At 38.3% G+C, this 21,153-nt stretch overlaps 1 protein-coding gene across 1 annotated transcript; it reads right to left on the bottom strand.

The window, feature by feature from the left end:
• Window positions 1-2,522: 2,522 nt before the first annotated feature.
• On the bottom strand, window positions 2,523-17,084 carry NAPG (NSF attachment protein gamma). The gene is made up of 12 exons (XM_035564163.2): window positions 16,889-17,084; window positions 15,194-15,261; window positions 13,986-14,070; window positions 13,381-13,398; window positions 12,767-12,797; window positions 11,181-11,290; window positions 11,000-11,066; window positions 10,242-10,312; window positions 8,998-9,076; window positions 8,168-8,247; window positions 6,574-6,703; window positions 2,523-5,417 (listed from the first exon to the last, which is right to left on the bottom strand). The coding sequence occupies exons 1-12, from the start codon at window positions 17,077-17,079 to the stop codon at window positions 5,268-5,270; spliced, it is 1,080 nt and encodes a 359-aa protein (XP_035420056.2). The 5' UTR covers window positions 17,080-17,084; the 3' UTR covers window positions 2,523-5,267.
• Between the last annotated feature and the right edge of the window lie 4,069 nt (window positions 17,085-21,153).

A 21,153-nucleotide genomic window follows, 5' to 3' on the forward strand; every position in this document is an offset into this window, starting at 1 on the left:
ACAAATGAAGAACAGCAACATGTGAGACTATTGGACACCACCCTTTTATTCCTTAGGAACAATTCAGGCATTCAAAGAAAAAAAAAATTGCAAATGTGGTCTTCTAAGAGGTGAGAATCGCATTTTGACAACTGAAACTCAAACCATGTTTTAGCCGACCTATAGTGGAATGCCTCCAAGACATTTTGTAAACTGACAGCTTTGAGTATTTTCTTCTCTTGTTTAAAAGCAGTGTCAGATTTGCTTTAAAATAAGAAGGAAAAAAAAAAAAAAAAGAAAGAACAGCATTTGTCATACAATTAGTTACAGAAAAAGCACCTACCTAGAAAGTTTTAAAAAGCTAGAAAAAAGTCACTTGCCAAAGTTAGCTTTGTTCTCTGTACAAACATACACCGATATATACATATTTTTAATTACACACTTTAGAGCAACTATTAAAATTACAGTTGCAAACTAAATATATTTAAGGCATCTAAATAGCATTTATGTGCAATACCAACAAGGTCTTCACTGTCAACCTAATCGCAACTCTGAATTAATTTTACAGCAAGGAAGTATGTCAACAATTTACGTGCTGGTTTGAGTATCAAGTTATTTCTAATTCTATGAAAGCCAGTAGTAGTTGCACAGGATTTGCCTTAAAAAGGTACTAACAGCAGATATGAAGTGAAAAAAAAAAAAAGGCAAATCAAATGAAAGAGATTTACTGTGGTTTTCTTTAGTGCGGAAGGACACAGTCAGAGTTCTTCAGGTACTCAAATGCATAGAAACACAGAACATCCCGAGTTGGAAGAGACCGACAAGGATCATCGAGTCCAACTCCTGGCACCACACAGGTCTACCCAAAAATTCAGACCATATGACTAAGAGCACAGTCCAAACGTTTCTTAAACCCTGACAGGCTTGGTGCCGTGACTACGTCCCTGGGGAGCCTGTTTCAGTGTGCGACCACCCTCAGGTAGGCACCTCCATGTTCCTGAAAAAACAAATGCTATTTGGAAAGCCCAGCTCTCATCAATGTAATGGTAAACTCCAACACACTTGATTGTGTTTTAAACTCCCCACTGGATCCAACTGAAGAATGCCAAGCTTGCATTCTTATGAACCAAAACTGCTTTGAAAATGTGACCCATGTGATGTGATTAAGAAACTCTAATTAACACAGCAGTTTTAACACACGTTGATAACACCTCAAACGCCCCCACTCTATTTCCGTATATTCAGCACATACATAAACGTACTTATTTTTCCTTATTTTAACAGAATCCATTTCCATTCAAATACAAATAAAAGTAGCACTCCATGTTTTTTTAAACTTCTCTCCCCTCCCCAGTCCGTCCCTGTCGTTCCCCCATTTATCTATAGAATTGCTTAAACATCCATCAGTGACACTTCAACATACAAGTAAAATGACACAGGTAAAGAATGAATCATTCCAAAACTAAACTAACCTTCCCATTTGCCACACTTTCAGGTCTTGGTTTTAAACCAGCAAAAATATATGACCTAAGTAGCCATTATGTCACTTGTATGTGTTCTTCCCAAACCATTCCAAAACAGTTGTATTTGCTGGAAATTAACGTTCAAGTTCTTATGGCCAGGATATCCTTCACATTTAATTGACCCTTTCATTTTGGTCCAGGCACCTCTTTTAGCCTCTAGCAGAGTCCAGAGGCACACACAAGACCTCGGTTACAGTCAGTATCAATACTCGAGCACAGTTTGACTCAGGGACTTTTTTCATGTCTGTGCTGCTCCCATCAATATTCCCAATCCTTTCTGGATTTCGGCATATTCAGGTAAATCTTGGAGCATGTTGGTGTATTCTTCCAGAAGACTTCAAGAGTTTGCTATATATTTAAGCAGCCCAAATGTGGAGACAAGCGCTTTATCTCTGAAGATCTAAAGATCTGCATGTCCTCCCCCATCACCAGAAAGACAATCATTGTGCTAAACCATTACTATGCCTAGCTAAAATTAAAGACTGAGAACTTGGAGAACTATTTCCCTCTCTCGCTTTGTTAAAAGATGACAAATTCCAGTCTGACAATTGCCCAGTATAACAATGTTGTTTTCTGAATACAAGCCATTAGGAAGTGAAGTGACATCAACCAAGATGCTACATATCAACACAGAGGCAAAACATATACATACTTTTTATTCTGACTGGACAGAATTGCCTAATAAATGTCACTTCCTTGATAATGAAAGCCAGCAGAGAGGTACCGAAAGGTCAGTTAGAAAAACAAAAAACACAGGATAAAATTAAATGGACTGTAAGGAAATGCCCAATGAACAAGCTGCAAAGACTGGAGACCACTGACTTGCAGTGCCCAAAACTGAGCCAGGAAATTCCCGAGACTTAGGTCCTTGATCGCATAATATACCCGCAATGCCTGGCAACAAGAATCACAGACAAATGGTCACATGAAATCTGTTTGAGATTACAAAAAAACATTCATTCTCAAATGGCAATGCTAAGCAGGACCTGATCAACAACAGGGAAAGCTAGCACAAATATGTTAGTTTCAAGTTTTATTTTTCATGTTGGTGAAACACAGCCTCTTCTCAGAGGCAGCATCGGTAGAGCTGTTACAAACACACTTCATAATCTAATACATTACAGATTTGGGAAAGGAACAAATAAAGCACAGATTTCACACTGCACCTGGGCATACTCAGCCATAAATTACAGATAATTTAGAAATCATCTAATTTTATATACATTACACTGATCATTGCTCAGTCTTCATGCAAATTTTATTTTATTTTTCTTACAGCCACCATTAGTTTTGGAAACTTCCTTGCTGAAAATGGTGTATTTTTCACTTTAAATCACTTAAATGATATTTACAGAAGTGTGCAAATTGCTTTCAAAGATAGAAACAAACACTTATACATAACATACAGACAGTTATAGTTAAACATTTACTAAAAGGCAGATAATATTCCTATCACACTTTCATTGCCTAAAATAGGAGAATAAGTTATATAAAATAGACCACCTTATTTTCAGACACTTCCATTTCTGCAGATTTGGTCTTTGCAGCAACATTGCAATCAAAGATTAAGATTCTGTTCCTAAGATTCAGGGAACCCCCTTTAAATTCAATGGCAGCTTAACACGTTTAGTGTAAGTTACTTTTGTCCCAGGTTTTCAGTACTTGGCACAAGCTAAAAAGAAAAAAAAAAGCTGAGGGAGTGGGTAAGACACAATCTTGCATATTCTTTTCTAACACGAAAAGCATCCTAATGTATAAATTTTATCAAGTTCTTTCCTGCAGACAGACCTGCTTGCTTGTCTTCTCAGATACATGTTACTGTTTGCACACACAAAGTAGTAAACTCCTTGATACCATTCACCAAAAGTAATTTCAGAAATGGAAGCAGCAGGGAAATGCAGGGAAAATCCCTTAGTGTTCCCAGTGCTTCTAAATGTTCTTTAAAAAAAAAAAAAGTAATAAAAACTCCCCATAAAAAGTGCATGGTGACCTTCATGAACAAATCCAGAAGGCAGAAGGTGGAACACTTCACTTCAGTTTCCTCAGTGGTGAAGAAAGAAGAGTTATAGGAAAGTCTTCAAAAAAACATCTTTCATGTATATTAGTAATCATTCTGAGAGAAAAGCAACTCACTTCCTAAAATTTCATTTAGGCTATTTTTTAGAAGTACAAAAACTTTTATACACATCCTTAATAACAGAGGGAGATCATCTATCAGACACTGCAGAACAACAGGTTTAAACAGCTTTAAAAAGCTCTCAAACAGCTTTGAAATCCAAGCTAATACCAAGAAAAAGCTTTTTCTGAACATCCATTAAATTGAGTAACGTGACTTTTACAGCAGTTCTGCCTACAATCATGGTGTAGCTTGTGCACCCATTGCTATGCTACTCAATGCTATCCACCCCAAGCAAAGTGAATATTAGCCCTCAAAGTCTACCTTCATCACAATTACATGTGACACACTTGGTATTTTTGAAGCCATCCAGTTCCCTGATGTGGCAGAAACTGTACTGACACTTAACACTACGCTTTTGGTCTACTGTTTATTGAACTTTGGACATCACCTTAGTGCAGACCTTGATTAGGTTCTCCTGAAAAAACAGACCACAGATTCGTCTTCTAGGGTTGTCAACTTTTAAGCATAAAATGGTCAAATTAATTTAGACACTAAACAAGCTTGTGAAAGACATGACAACTTGTAATCAAATAGAAGTGGAGAAGAGACTTTAAAATTTGGTTATTTTGGGTTTGAGCTAGTTTGAAAAATGCCATTTGTAAAAGGTAGCTGTTCTATGCTTTGAAAATATGAAAGAATGAAACGTCTTTGCAAACTAGAGTATTGATTAGGAAGTGAACATCTGAAACACTCCTAAGCTCAATCATACCACTGAAACATTCCACCTAAATTTTGCTAAACGCTGTCTCCTGAGCTTTATATTTAACACACATTAACTTTTACCTTCATTTTTGTTTTTCATTATGTTCAGAAACAGCGCTAGAAAGGTTGTCCACTCCTTCCATTCCCCAAGGTGTGCATTACAAACACTATGAACTCACGTATTTCGAAAGATTTAGGTCAATGTAAGATGAAAGATGTGCATATCTACGCCTATAACCTTGCAAAACTCCTCCACAGTAGCTGTCTTAGTGTTTTCTACAACCATATGGATACTCCTTGCAAAGAATAAGATACTAAAATAATATTCCACAGTGAGGTAAAAACATGTTAAAATAAACTGAATGTTCCCCCTAGTGATTATACTAGTGGAAAATCCCTCTGTGCCACAGTCTTTCTTAAATAATGTTAAACAGGAGATGAACATCCAGATGATGTTCATTTAACGACCTTACGTTTAACTCAGAAAACAACCACAAACATATTATTGGGGACAAAAAAGTATCAGGTACTGAAATCCAGCATTTGGAATTTAGTGCCACTCTCCCTAACCCCAGTGCTTCTCTTCAGAGTTTTGGTTTCTTTTTAAACTGTGCTTTTAGTAAAAACTTCTCTCGAATTTTTTCCCATAAACTGCAGGCAGGACCCTAAAGAAGCTCCTACCAGGTTAAGAAATGAAATCCAAAGGTGTTTCAAGATGAAAGGTACAATCATGCTCTTTCTCCTTTTTTTTGTACCCAAAAGCTGCCAAGCTAATATTAGCATTCCCATATCACAATTGCAATGAAGCTCTGGAAAATCTGGTACCTTTGGATATGCTCAACATCACAAACAAGTTAGATATTTAAGACAACATATATCTGCAGCTAGCAAAGTCCACCAGAATATTCATCTTCTTCCTCATCGGCATGAGAGCCCACCGTGGCTGGTCCTCTTGTTTTGTCTTGTGCAGTGTTTGGAGACTTCTTCTTGATCCCACCTCCTGGGACCACCAAGGTAAGACCAAGCTTGGCATACTGATAAGAAAAAGATAAGTTTACTTTCTTTACTATCACAAAATAGTCTTGTTGAATTACACTGCACAGAACTGACTGAAGTTCACAATTAACAAAGAAGTCACATTCGGTACAGAAAACAGACTGATGCTGCTTTCAGACTACACTTTATACAACTTAGAATAAGTGTAATGTTGGTTCATTTTTCCATCTCCAACGCTGTGAGAAATGAGAAACAAGATCTGTATCAATACTGTGTATTATACAATAATTTTGCCAAATGATTATATAATCATCATAGAATGGTTTGGGTTGGAAGGGACCTTAAGATCATCTAGTTCCAACCTCCCTGCCATAGGCCTTAGGCAGGGACACCTTCTGCTACACAAGGTTGCTCAAAGCCCCATCCTAGCTGGCCTTGGATTCTACAGCTTCAGCTGTTCAAGCTTTTCAGGAGGAAAAAAAAACCACCACAAACATTTTCAGTGTGCACCTCTGCACACATTATCTAGTTATGGCTCATTTAAGTCTCGCAAGCATTTTTCAGTATAATCAGTACCTTGGTTTCTACTATTCAGCATGGTAATAGAGTAATTTTAGTCGATACTGTTACAAAGTTCGGCATGTTATGGCTTTCCTATCCTTATACCTTCTGCCTACAAATTACAATTTCAAAGAAAAAAAACACAATACGGACTACTTTCTTAAAATGAAAAAATATATCTTTCACAAATTAGCGATTTGCTAGAGAATAAGTGCCAAAAAAAAGCATCCAACATCCTGTAGACATCACACTCATTCTGTAATGTTTATGCAGGCAGCAACATGGTATTTCTGAGATAAACCACTAGCAACAAAGTGTACTGGCCCCATAACTAATGAAGCAAACGGGAACTGTATTTTGGACAACTCTTTAAACAGACTCAGCATATTGATAACAAATTGCTCTTTCATCTAAGCCTTCCCACCATCAGCACAGAACAACAGCGTGGGACTTTACAGGGGCAGGCAGAAAAGTCAAAAAAAGAATTTTGCAGGCACAAGGCAGGATGAAAGAGCAAGTCGCAATAAATGTATGGACTCTGCTTTCCTTATTTTCCTCTATTAGAGGAAAATTTCCCTCAAACTGAGCAAACAAAAAGGATTATAAAAAAAATCGTAAGAACTACCCACTTACATCATTGTCCATATATTTGAAGAGTGGCAAGTTACAGACTTCTGAAACTTGATCCTGATCTTGCTGGTCATACCCTTCTAAAAGCTGCTCTAGTGCTGCACAGTCTTCACTTCCATTAAATCCCGGTATACTGAAGGAAATTAAGAGTTCATTTAGGACATTTCAGCAATCTACTTGATGCTCAGCTATCCTATCTTTAAATGCTGCTAATTAATAAGCAGAAGAGCAGGCAGCTGATGAGAATCTGATGGACTACTTACTCCATCAAACTGTCTAACGCTGATTTCTCCAGGTACATGGATCATATCCATAAACTTCAACTTTCAGCAGTATTAGCTTGCTGAGAATTAGACCGCAATCACAGCCAAGTCAAAAAGAGATTAGAATTTCTTGATTTTTCCTGACTAGTCAATAAACTCTTCTTCCATTTTACATACAGGAAAAATTTGTAGTGAGTTTCTACATAACATACAAATTGAAGAGTTGGAAAATATGACCAAGATGTTTAAAGATGGATCTTAACAGCTTATTTCTAAAAATAAAGTAACTATTCAACTTACGTATATGTTCACGTCATTTCACTTAAAACATACAGTTAAGTAAAAACACATCGTTTCAGTATTTTGTTACGAAGTCCAGATAAAAGCTGAAATAGAGAGCTGCAAGAAAGCCTCTGAGGTTTACAGTAAAACACTAATCCAAGTTTTGACATCAAAATTTTCTCCTGGGTGTATAAAGAATACTTGCTTCATTTCACTGTGGAACTGGACTAGTTTCTGCTCTCTAACTTGTCTTTCAGTTCAATCAACTATTAAAAAAACGTGAGAGAAATCTTGGTTTTCTTTTTCTTACCTATGACAAGAGCAAGATATTCTGTATCAGGACAACCAGAAACGTAGTAACTCACACGCTACAAAATGTTCTTCAACAAAAACCTTTAGATGAATCTTTCCCTCAATCTAATCACCATACCAGACAGTTTAATTGATTGTACATGGATACTGCTACTGAGCATTTTGAGACTGCATTCAACATTTCCATCCTCAAACTAACAAAATGTGGTAATGAAAAGTTACAATTTCAACTTTTTTTAAGGGCCTCAACACATGACACGGCAAAAAGATTCTGAAAAAAAAATCAGTTAGGGACATCTAGAAATCCCCACTTTTAATCTTGAACATTTATTTACAAATAGGCAACCATCTCTGTTTTGTTTGAAAACGAGACATGCCAAAGGCTATCAGTAAGGCAAGAATTCCAGTCGTAACAGTATTCTGCTCAGCTTTTATCAAGGAAAAATTTAAAAAACATCTAATTTTAATCTCATTTCACCTGTACGTAAGTATTTATTTATGACTAACTTTTTATTGTATATTCACTAACAAGTATCACAATGGTAATTACTGCTGAATCTGTTAAGAGCAAAAACATATTCCTGATAGGTGGCTATCTAACAGAGAATGCTGTTGTACTGTAAGTCAATAGACTTGTTTAAAACTTATTGACAGAGAGCGTTTCCCTTGCTCTATCATAAGAATAAATCACCATTAATGAAACATTCAGCTTAAGATTACAAAATATGAAGCAGACTTACCTATAGCTTTCCCTCACACATCTTTCTGCAGCAACATAATCATTTCTGTGAAGATGAACTAAGACTTGAGCAATAGTTTTCTAAACAACAACAAAAAAAGAAACTGATTATTCTTTAGAAAAAAACAGTAAAATATGAGAAAGATAATGGACTGCTAATATTTAGTGTGAAAAGATCGTTAAGAGTCTTCAATGATTCTAATATACTGGAACAAGAACGTCATGAAGTAGTAGTAAGCCAGATCATCAGCTGGTATGAAATAGGTTATCTCCTCTAATGTTATAATGAACTGTTGCACAGAACTAGATAATGTTTTTCTTTTTGTGGTTTGTCATACAGGTCATGCCAACTACAAACCCAAAACAAACTATCACAAATTCTTATTTAGAACCAAAACTAAATATTTCTACTAAGAATACCGAAGAAATAACATCAAACTAAACACAGACCAGAAGACAATCCTATTAAAAATACAGTAAGAATATGTCCATGATTCTCTTTCTCTCCCTTCCTGTTTCAAAATAAATTAATTCAGCGTCTAAAACAGAAAATTGGGCTTGTCCAAATCAATTTGAAGGCCCATTCATAAATCACTATAGTTCAGTGTTTTTGATAGCTCCCACAGATAACAGCATCTTATCTTCAACATTACAGTAGTGAAAAATACAGAGGTTGGGGAAGCATGAACGACAACACATTGTAATTATTTAACAAGAAAAATATATCTGTCAAGAGGTACATTTTGTCAGACAGAACTCAGCAATTAGCTTACATTAGTTCCCCAGAAAAACTTGAAATACACTACCAGAAATTGTAACTTAGATTTTTACCTTATAGCATGTTGGATAATTTTCAATTTCCTTATAAATACTTTTTTCCTTTTGAAGAGACAATGCAGCCTCATCTAATCTAAAACAAACAAAAAAATCCACCATTCAGTTATGAGTATCAATACCAGCTAAACAAGCATAATAAACCCAAAGCTCATTTTGAGCTGTTTAACTAATGCACACGCAAAGCTTTCCTCAATAAAAAGCAACAAAACTAAAATCAGCAGTAGATCTTATTAAGAGTATGTAAACATATATATATATATATATATACATACATACATACACACACACAGTCAACAATACCTTTCATATACATGCAGGCCAAGAACACCTCTGGTATTCAGACAAAACCTCACTTTTCACAACATCATACAAGATGAATGCCTCATAATTTATATATCATGAAGTTACTATAAGCAATCAGTCTATCTGATGTCAACAAACAATGAAAAAAACATAGTAGCTGGTTTCCAGTTTGAATACTCCTTTTAACTACTATATTAAACTTCTACAAATGAATGATAGCACATTAACTATAAAGGAGAAGAGCAACCATGTTTCAGATGTTCTGCAGGTACGTTAACTCGCTCTTTCACAGAAAGATTTTGACACTAATTTATGAATTTATTTTTCTGGCCACAATTAAACAACAAAATAAAGCTTCTTGAAAGTAGCCAGAAACACAGATGCAGACAAAGAAACTGTATGTTTCAGTGAAGCAAGTCTAAGCTGAACTCCAGGTCAAGTCTGGTGCCGGTAACAAGCACTTAAAGTAAGTTGCAATTGAGAAACCAAGACACACTTCTCAGAAGTCCACCATCAGACCACTGCCAACAGATTTCTTTCCTCAGTTTCATAACTTAATTTCCCTGTTTTGTATTAGATAGCGGTAAAAGATTTCCAAATACTTTCTACAAATCAGTGCTGGAAGAAAAAATTTCCAGCAGTTTAGCAACTAGTGAAAGCTGACATAGGTCCTTTATAGCTGCTCAATAAACACAAAGGAAACAAAGCTTTACAGCTCACATTCTCCTATCCCAGAACACGTGACTCCTGGATGAACATGGTAGTCTTCTATTCCACAGAAACTGCATTTAAGTTTGAAGTGCGTCTCAAAGAAGAAGCATAAGTAATGGTATATATAAACCCAGCAACAACAACAACAAAAACCAAACCAAAACAAATAAATTCACTGTTAAAGATTCAACTATATTTAAGAAGAAATAGTTATAAAGCTATACCTGCGTCCTCGGACTAGAAGTCTTGAAGCCTTCCCTAACATTTCTAATGCTTGCCGTAAACGTTCTTCATTCTAGAAAAGACCAAAGAGAATTCATATGTTCATATTCCATTTGTGTAGGATTAAGACTAAAAGACCTTAAACTAAGTATGTTGTCTGTAACCAAAAACAAATGTTCTGCTATCACTTGAGTTTGGGAACTGCTGTTAAACACGAAGAGTACTGGCATAACCAAGTCCCACAGCCAGCTCCTGTATGTATCTAGAGAGCAAAGCAACATCAACACAGACTTGCCGACATACATACGACAACCATCTATAGAGAAATATGCCAAAGACAGTAATGAAAAGGCTTATGGGATGGGTGGAGCTTTAAGCAAACTCTTCATTCTGTGCCTTCAAAGATTTCAAACCGCTTTAGATTCCAGGACTCAACAGAAGCCATATTCCTTACACTCTGGACTGACCAACAAGAGGCAGAAAATGAAAACATACAGGACACAGATTTCGTCAAGTCCCAACCTGAGAAAAGAACTGACCCCTCACTTCTATAATCTCCTTCTCTACAGCACAAAAACCCTTCAGCTTCATTACTCAGGCACTGATGTGAAAGGAGGGAAAAATAATTTAGAGGCCACCATTCAGCATTTTCTTAGCTTTACAGCTGATCCTACACAGCAATTCATCCAAGTCAGTTTACTTTCTGGGACTGGAAAGTTCTTTGCTGGTAAAAATAATAAAAAAAAAAAGTAAAGCTTACTTCAAACACTGATGCTGCTTGCTGATAGAGCTGTACAGCCTTCTCTGGGCTCACATTTTCTATTAACCTGTGACAAACATAAGTAATTTCTCTTCAGATGAAAGCATCAAAAAGACAGGGAGGCAACCAAAGAGATACCCGTGCCCCACAGGTATTCTATCTGCCAATACCGCAAGCTTACTTTCCAGCCCGTTCCAGTGCAATAGCTGCTGTATCTGGTGTCCCATTCTCCAGGTACATCATACTGGCTTTCTCAATTAGCTGAACAGCTTCAGGGAGTCTCTGCATCTCCTGCGAAGAAACAGTCAGAGGGAGACTGCCGTTAGGAGCTGTGCTTATGAAGCAAATGAAACAAAGCAAAACAAACTGTAACATAATATATATTTAGAGGTTTCAGTTTATAAAAAAAGTACCAGAACACACAGGAATTCAGAAATGCACCTTCTGCACTGCCACATAAGTGTGAAGAACAAGTTTAGTAGAGTTCAATAAACTCACTGAATAACCACAGTAAGGGGGACATAGCAGGCAGCCTTCTCACTGACCAACAAGTTCACTCCCTCTGCAGATTTCAATCCAACTTAAAACTAAATTTTCTCACTCTCAATCTTTGAATTCAATCTTTCCATCTTCAAAATCTGATTCAACAAGCAGCTAGAGAGCATCTAAGCAGCAGTCCACACAAATACCGACCTTTCCGTCAGATCGGATTTGAGCATCAGACTACGATTCTAATTTGTGTTTACAGTCTTGAATAGGTTTGAAGATTGAATATAAACTCCAAATTCACTTCTAAGCACCAAACTTAATATGCACTGATTTAGTGATGCCCAAATGATATCACCCAGTGATCTATAAAACTACTGACTCACTAATACACACTCATACAAAAGGTCACAAGCAGGATTCTCATAAGCAATCAGATTACAGCAGTGAATACTCATGATTACAAGGCTTACAATAACCTGTCGCATGAAGTTTGGAGGTGTCACCCAAAACCCACTGAAAGACCATATGCATGCAGTATGGCTGAGGAATGGATAACTAAACTAATATATTTAGAAAACATGCATTTAAGGATTACGTGACATATATATTATACCCATGTCAAGTAAGTAGAAACCTTTTTCTTTCACAAATAAAATATTTCAAGCAAAAACACTATTCCACTGCCCCATAATACAAGTACTAATGGAACAAACAGGCAAAACAAGACTTCCTTCTCATTCTACAGCTTCCAAATTCTACCAGACACTTACATTTTACTTTCAAAAATAAAGATATCCACATCATCTTGTTCCTGTGAGATAACCTGATTCTACCACCCCTCTTTTCAGGATTGTCCTTTTACCGATATCATCGGTAAAATTAGTATTTGGTCAACTGTAAAGAAGCTGTAACAGCGCTAGAATATGAGCTTTTATTTCTCTTACTTCAATCTACTGCTTGTCTAAGTGGCAATTAGTTGCTTCCCCATTTAAGGCAAGAATTTCTTGTAGTTTAGAGCAGCAGCACTAGTCTTCAGTCACCCTTTGACATGACACCTCACCTTTCTTTCTACAAAAGGAAACCAAAAAAACTGTTTCCAATTAAAAACGCAGGTTCCCTAAACTACTTGAGGGTATTGGTGGGGACTGTAAGTCAACAGAAGAACAGCACTTTAACATGCAATTTGCTTGCATATATCTTTAAAATGGTTGGGTGAGATAAAACTATCTACTCACTATAAAAGAGAACTTTTTAATAAGAACTAGTAAACGAAAATACCTTTAGCATCATGCCAGCTTGTTCATAAGCTCTGCAGAGAAAAAATTACAATTCGGTTAGATATGGTGTATTTCAGCAAGCTGTAAGTATGCAGCAAACATCAACCTGCATCAGCTACCACTTCGCTGTTAATATTTAATAATTTGAAGATATTTCAAGTATTTTAAGTTATGTAATGAGACAATACATGTGCAAGATTATCTTCCACGAATAAAGTATTTCAACCACACCTTCTGATCTCCCCAATAAAAATCTATTCTCATGATCTGTCCCACAAGTAATATTTGAATTGTCATTACCTGCTTGCTTTGAAGCATTCTTTAATTAAATTTCATTGTAAGCTCAACAGTGCAGAATTTCTAGCTTATAAAAAATTTAATGTAAGAAAAAGTACTTGATATCAAAAGCTACTGTGGATTGTGAAAATCCTTATTTCTTCAGATAGCCATTGCAGGTTTTCAGACCTTCCTAGCTTGTGCTTTCATTAAACTGATTTTGAAATGGTGAAATCACTTGAACCATGCCATTTACTACAGTGAAATCAAAATGATAGCTCATGCTTGTACCATAAATCAGAAAACTTGTTTCAGATTAGTTGGTGCACCTGTACTTACTTGGCAGCATGGAAAAGTCTGGAAGTAACATTGTCAAAGTCAAGGACAAAATCCATAAAATTATAATGAAGAAAAATTGTGTACAAAATCTTATATAACTGCTAGTTTCAAAGCAAGGACTCCCATAAACACAAATAAAACCTGTGAAGTTTGTAGGCAAGGTATCAAAAATAAATGCATCTAAGAACAAAACAAATGCAACATACTAAAGTATAATCACACATGTGAAGTTATAAAAATCTTATTTATTTAAAAACATGTTCCTGGTTACTGAATACTGCCATAAGCATTGTAATAATGTCAGTTCAATTTAATTCATACTATCTGTAGGAATTTAAAAATACTTATATATTAATTTCTGAAGTAGTACCTAGGCATCTCAGGCACTGGTCGGCACCTTATCATGCCAGATAGTAATTGAAACAAAATAGATTTTCTAAACAAAAATTTTTTAGTTTTCCCACTTACAGTCTTCCAGAAGAGAACCTTCTTAAATTGACAAAACGAACAAATATATTAAAAACAATTTCTACCAACACCCATTACCCCATTCTAAGTAGCAAACAGTCAGCTTCTTGGAAAAAAGAAAAACAATGAAAGGATACGCTTTATTGTTTTCATGTGCTTCAGCTTCTCGCAAACAGGCTTCCCTTGCCTGGTCAAACTGCTTGGCATTCTTAAAAGCAACAGCTGCAAGAAATTAAATAAAGTTCTCATTTATAGTTTGCCTTTTACCTTTTTATTTAATCACTTCTGCTCAAGTATTTAACCACCTAAAGATATAAACACTCTTTAGATAAATTGAAGGGCTTGTTAAATTGTAAAAAAATAATAAAAATATCCCATGACAGTCCTCCTTACTCCATTAGTCACTTAGTTATCACTGAAAACATTTATTGTCAACAACACTTGCATAACATCACTGTATCCTATGTTACACATAATCCAGTCAGACAGATTTAGCAACTCGCTCACTCTGCATTTTAATTGTAGAACTACAGAAATGCATATATATATAGGTTTAATCAGTAGAGATTATACAAAGTCAGCAGGGCAGTGATAGAAGCGTATCATCCAGAAAACAAACCAGTAACAACTTCCTCAACATAACCACTTCAGGGTACAAGCATGTATTTGTATCTCCATTAGATAGATAGGATATTGAAGCAGGACTTAAGTAAATTTCAATTCGTAAGAGCTTTAATTGCTCTTCCTTTTTTTTTTTTTAATTTATTTTAATTCAGGCTTAAACGGGTAAGTAGAAATGCCTACTTTCAGAAAGAAAAAAAATGGTTTAAGAAAAAAAATCAGCTAGTAAGAATTTTATGTTTGGTTTGACATTTGCTGCAGAAAAGAAGGAGGAAAGAGATCTTACTGTATCTAAAAAAAACTGTCAATGTCACTACCTTACTGAGACAGTCTTAGTCAAGACATACTTCAAAAGATGATGAAAAAGCAAAGATTTAAGAACAGCTAGAATATTTGTTGTTGGGGAAGGTCATACGATTTGGGGGCGGACAAGTGGAAGGAGGAAAGCTTTATTTTTGTGACACATAATAATATCCAAGGTAGAAGCTGTAAGCTTGAGAAGAAGAAAGGTATTTTGCAATTGGTCTAGACCTCCAAGTACAATTTGAAATTTATTTTACAGTGCTACTAGGAATATTTATTTTTCCTTCTTCTTACTTTAGTCTTCAAAACAGTTTTACTTATACAGTAATGTACTGAAAACATGTAAAATATTATCAGGGTTTAAGCTTAAAAAGCATTTTGAAACCATAAAGTATGTGCCCATATTTACGGTCACACATACCTGCCTTCCCATATTCGGTAGCTGCACTGTCATAATCTGGTTTCCACTTTAAGAATCCAGTTTTCAGACTAAAATACAAGAAGAAAGGCTTATTAACAATTACTAATATATTTATATTTTACCTTTGCAGCATTTAATATATATTTAGAACTTCAGACGACCTCTGAAAAAGAGTGACTACCCTTGTGCCAATACCACTGTGGCATCACAACTGCAAAAACAAACGCCAACATTGTTTGGCATTGCATAAAGCACTGCAATGGTCTCCTGAGTTACATGCCCTGTCCTAACGTGCTTCTAAATTGATCCCCAAAGAGTCATCTCAAGCCCAGCTCCTCAGCAGTAGAAAGTCAACAAAAGAAAAATACTTCTACCAGAGAGCTGTCAGACTCTCCATTCCATACACAAATGAAATTATTTACCTCCCAACACAAACATAAAGCCTCACGGGTTTGTCATTAATACGTCTACAACAGCTCGTGACACTTAATTGGTGCTGCACATATATACATGTGAGGAAAAACTGCACACAGCAAAGTGAGGCGAGTCATCAGGCAATGCTGACTTCAACATTACGATTTCCTTATTTTAAAAAAAAATTAACTTTAAAGTTCATTTCAGTATCTGTTGTAGACTGACACTTCAGATGCAATACATGCTCAACATGGAAAAAACATTGTATATAGACCATATACTGGTTTTGTAATCTTACTTGGATTACCGCAGCACACAAATCCAAAGCAAGCTTTCATTTTGTATTATTTTTAATCACAAAAAAATCTCAATTTCATTTAGCTAACATACACGAGCCTTTAATCTGCACACAGTTCATGAATTTAGTGTGTTTTATGTCTGATGCTTTCCAGGATATGCTTAAAATGAATTCCACTGAAAGGTATTTTTCATCAGGTATTATGAAAAGAATACTTGGTACACATTTGTTATTGCAAAGTGCTCTCCCTGCTATCATGCTACTTTCGATCCTTGATTTGGGGACTGTGAGGTAGTCTCTCCACGACTTTCGATCCTCAGTTTCGGGACTGCCTGTCATTATTTATTTATTACTAATGTTATAGTATCTTTGGAACAGTCAGCTCTACTACATCTGTACAGCAGCCTGTGAGATTGAGCAAAATGGCTATATTCAGTGTTAAAACACAAATAAAAGACTGCCACACGTAGGGTGTTAAGTCCTTTAAGCTACGTGTCAGCACAGGTCTTTGAGGCCATCTAAAAGGAAACAGGCAGGAAACAACCAAGCCAAGGAAGGCAGGCGGGGTGAAGCAGTTTTATTCGCCACAACCAGCCCCTGGGGGGAGGAAGGGGGCCCGGCCGCCATGTCAACCCACCCCCCCCAGGTCACGTCACCCCGCGAGACCACCGCCTCCCAACCGCTGAGCCAGGGGCAACATGGGAGACGTAGTTCTCCCCTGGGCCTCCGCTCCCAGCACGGCGGCCGGCAGAACTACAACTCCCAAGACACCTCCTAGGCGCTTCGGCCGCGGCCCGGGGCTGAAGAAGAGGAGCCGAGCCGCCCAGCGGGCAGCAGCCCCGAGGCGCGGGGGCGAGCAGCGCGCTCCGCGGCGCCCGGCTCGGGCAGGAGGCGGCGCGGCGCCGCGCCCCCGCGAGCCAGAAGAGCCGGGTCGAGCCAAGCCGAGCCGCCTCGGCACCCCGCCGCGCCCGCCGCCCGCTCACTATTTCTCCGCTTTGGCGATGTGCTCCAGGGCCTCGTTTATCTTCTGCGCCGCCATCTCGCGGCCGGCCGGCCTGCCTGTCCCCGCGCTGCCGCTACGGGCCGCCGCAGGGATCACGGCGCCGCCACGGGAGGGGAGGGGACGGGACGGGACGGGACGGGACGGGCCCTCCTCCGCCGCCACACCGCGCATGCGCCGCCGCCGGGGCGGGGCGTGCGGCCGTTACGGCGGTTGGGGCGGTTAATGGCGCCTGAGGGCGGCGCTGTGAGGCTCGGGGCAGGTGCTGTGCGCTTCGTGCCAGCAGCAGGGAGCTGGAGGGCGCGTTGCCTGCTGGAGATCCCAGCCCCAACCTGGCCAAGGCCATTGGAAGCTTTTCAGAAAATAAAAACGACGGCAGGTGTGTGTTTCCCACATGTGCAACTCATAGGCAAAAGGCTGAAAAGGACCACGCTCCCTGCTCTCTCACAAGCCTCCAGAGGCCGTTTCATGGAGATGGATCTCTAGCTCACATGGTATTTGTAAGAGGCTGCCCCCTGGTCCAGGTGGCACAGAAATCTAAAGCAGATGAAACGAGTGGTGTTCGGGCACGGCAAACCTTCTAACACAAGCTGTGCAATCATGTAAATTACCTACCTACACACTCAGTAACTGAGAATGCTGAAGTCTGCATTACCGCTCATATTTTCAATTTCTTCCACCTATATTCCCTGGTCTGAAATGTGAAGTAACAGGAAATCAGTGAATGGATCCAGAAAGGTGTTTATTCTCCAAACTTGGAGGTCAGTATTGCCTCTCAGTAATCTAAAGAAGATAAATAGTTACCAACATGAGAGCAGAAAGCAAAGTGAGAAACTGCTTAAACTTGCAAAACTTAATCAGACCGTAGGAGTCATTCAAAGTCCATATTGCTGACAGAAATCAGAGCCTTGTGATTTCTTCTACCTTAGCTGGGAAAAAAAGAAGCAGTATTGACATGGTTTGTTTTATGCTACATAGGCATCAGACTCATGGTTCTAAATTGCTTTCCCTCCTTTACCATCTCCCACACTCCCCTGATGACATGGAAATTTAATTTTCTCACTTTGGTTCTTGCTCTGCACTTGAGAGGCTATCCCCACTAAGTCTTACATACTATTATTCTATATCCTAGAACAAAATAGGAAAAAAATAAGATTATATAAAAAAATAAGAGGTTTTCTTTCTTTTAACTTTCAAAAGCAGAACAGTGTTTATGGCAGTACTGGGAAGAAATAGGCAGTCCTGGAGCACAATACGTGTGCAAGAAGGTGGCAAGTGCTCACTGGTAGCAGGTTAAATATACTGGATGATCGGTGAGAATCCTGTGTCATCATGTCTGTCTTGCCTTTCCCTTGCTCTGGCAGCCAGGATAAATCTGGCACTATAACCTTGCTGCAGTGTCCTTATAATACAGCTGTGAAAATGTAATTTTAGGCCTGATGCATTAACAGGCAGAATAATCTCAGAGATCACTTCTGAAAATCCCAGTGAGTGACCTGGTTTTCTGTTTGTTTGTGGTAGTGTTCCTGGCCTGCTGTTTTCCCTTTAATATAAAGAGCCGTTCACTTGCTTGTGAGACTATACATGTGCACTGTCTGGTTACACTTTATACTGGAATGACCAGATGACAAGTTTCCAAGACTAGTATTAAATGAAATAGGATATTCCTGGGTAGCTTTTATTTTGTAGACATGGAACCTCCAGAGATTCTGCATCTGGGAAGGATCATATCACAGCATCTGTTGCCTGCCTGTGAACTGGACTTTGGTATTTAAAAATACCCAGGTACAATGTGACAGATTTTTACAGTGATAGCATTCAGAATGACAAGCTTTTGTAAGTATAGTCTTCTACCTTTTGTTTACATTCCAGGTGTGAACTCTGCAAATAGCTGTACCAGTAGAAGCCACTGATCAATAGCCAATCCTCAGATTTTGTCACTGCACCTTGCAGAGGTTTTCTATCTCCCACCTAAACATTTCCTTAGGTACACCATATCAAACAAAGGCAGGCTATCAAAAACAAGCCGTATATTAACACAGTTCTTTTTTTTTTCTTTTTTTTTCTTTTCTTTTTTTTTCTGAAATGGGTTAAAAAACACCTGTATGAGTATTTGTGGGGTCTAACCTCTGGCAAGAGGCTGGAGGCAGGCAGCTGGGGACAGCATCTACCACCGTAAGGGCTGCGTCCATCCACAGCCCCAGCACGAGGACAGTCTGGGCTGCCCTCAGAGAGCTGTTGTTAGTTGTAAAAGACTACCAAGTTGAACACAATTAAATCTGTTTCCCAATTAACTCTAACTTTTCTTTGCTGTTAACATGTCACATGCTTGTTCAGAAAGTCAGGACTGAGTGCAGTGAGCTGTATTTTAAATCAGCTGCTCAGTCCTATCTTTGCTTCATTGGATCTGGAAGGTGAATTTCAGTTTTCCTAGATCTGGATTTCCCAGCACTGTCTGACACCCTCATTTGGCAGCAGGACATGGAAAGTTGTACATTGTGATTTATTAGTGTCTGAGTTGGAGTCATAACTACAATAACAACAGCTACGGTACCATGCTGAGGAAATTGCCTGTGAGGAAGGGAGAGGGATCTGCGTATTTCTCCTCACTGGCAGACTGCAACTAACACTAATGGTCTAATGAACAATTGACCCTGACACATTTTGGGCCTGTTACATACAAACTAATGTGTTCTGCGATCACTCTGTCCACGTACCAGCACCTCAGTGCTCCAGTACCTTTTCTTTTTCTGTCCTCAGAGTTATTTCTATAGAATTCGTTGATCTGTGAGACATTACTAGTTCCCATCTTAATGGATATGGCAGAAAGCAAATAAGTAGCTTTTAGGGCAGCAAAATACTGGTTGTCTGTAGATTTGTTTCTCCCTGCTGATTGTAATTAAATAACAGAAGACTACAGTGTGAGTATACATTTTATCAGATAACGGAGAACCAACACAGTAGAGATTATAAATTTCCCAGCTGGGGGAAGGAGGTAATGTCAAATTGGCTTTCCAGTTTTTTAAACATGGGAGAAGAAAAGGGCATTCTGGTGTCCTGTAAGGCAGCCCCGTGTGAAGCATTCATAATGTCTTCCTATTACTTAGCAAGTGTAGAGGTTACCCTACAGTCGTCCTCCAGTGGCACTGTGACTGATCTATCCACTGTGTTTATCTTTGTATTTCATGAACTCTGCAAAGAGTTTCTATTTTTTAGGTTTTTATTCCTAGTGCTGTCAAGTTTAGTTGCATTTGGTGAATGGCCTCAAAAGTTAAAAGGGGGTATTAACTGATATGTGGAATGCGATTGTATCCATTGCATGATTTTCTTGGGAAACAAGGTTTTTGCTTCCACATACACCAATGCAAATCCATGGAAAACACGTTCCTGACTGCACCTGCTGTGCTACACCCCATTTGTCGTTGGTGATACACTAAATTCCATTTTTATGTTGTTCTGCCTTTTCAGACATGCTGGTAGTTTCCTGTATACCCATGTTATGATCTCTATGGGAGAAGTAATCTGGCTTTAGAAATAAAGAAGGAGATAAGGAGCCCTGCTGCAAAATAATATGTTTATACTCAAGGTCTTGTCAAACTAAGCCAGTTTGGTCAGCATTTTTAAAGGGTATGGAGACGCTTTTATCTACTTTTACAGCATAGTTTGGTGTATATTTCTTTTGGTGTTAGTACTAGCTTCATTATGGCACGGTCATCATTATTCAAGACTATTCATAGCCACCACTGCTACCCTGCATTGTTCCAGCCCAAATATTTGTGTAGTCTCTCAGTGAACAAATTCATACTTTTTTGGCAAGGTCATTTCTTAGCTGGCTCTGTTCCCTCATCCGATTTACCAAATGGTCACATTTGCACAAGGAGGGAGTCAGGAATATTAAGTCAGGGCAGAAATTGTTTAAGCCAATTTAAGTACTACATGCTAAATGTGTGCTTTAGCTTCTTTTTCTGGTGATGAAGTAACTTCTTCAGGAGAGAGTATGTACATCGCTAAAGACACAACACCTTTTCTGCTTCAGCCTTCCCACTCCACAACCTCTGGAAACCTCTCCCCTTTCTCTCCTCTCCCCTTCTTTCTGAAGTGTTCTCCACAGAGGGCTCACACATCAGACTGTCCTGGTGGAAAGCCTTTCACTCTTTTTCCTCTCCTTGGATCCATCCAGTGTTAATGGCTCCTGATGGCTCTTTCATTGCTTTGCAGTAATTTCTCCACAAGATGCAAAGTCCCCAC

The sequence above is a fragment of the Cygnus atratus genome, chromosome 2 (genome assembly GCF_013377495.2).
Source record: "Cygnus atratus isolate AKBS03 ecotype Queensland, Australia chromosome 2, CAtr_DNAZoo_HiC_assembly, whole genome shotgun sequence".
Lineage (NCBI taxonomy): Eukaryota > Metazoa > Chordata > Aves > Anseriformes > Anatidae > Cygnus > Cygnus atratus.

Bases quoted from the DNA above. Each gene is read 5' to 3' on its own strand.
- NAPG (XM_035564163.2), bottom strand. From the start codon at position 17,079: ATGCGCGGTGTGGCGGCGGAGGAGGGCCCGTCCCGTCCCGTCCCGTCC. The intron at 11,067-11,180 runs GTAAGCTTGCGG...TGTTTGTCACAG, and splicing joins GCACTGGAACGGGCTGGAAA to GTTAATAGAAAATGTGAGCC. The intron at 6,704-8,167 runs GTAAGTCTGCTT...AATTTCCTTCAG, and splicing joins TGTGTGAGGGAAAGCTATAG to TATACCGGGATTTAATGGAA.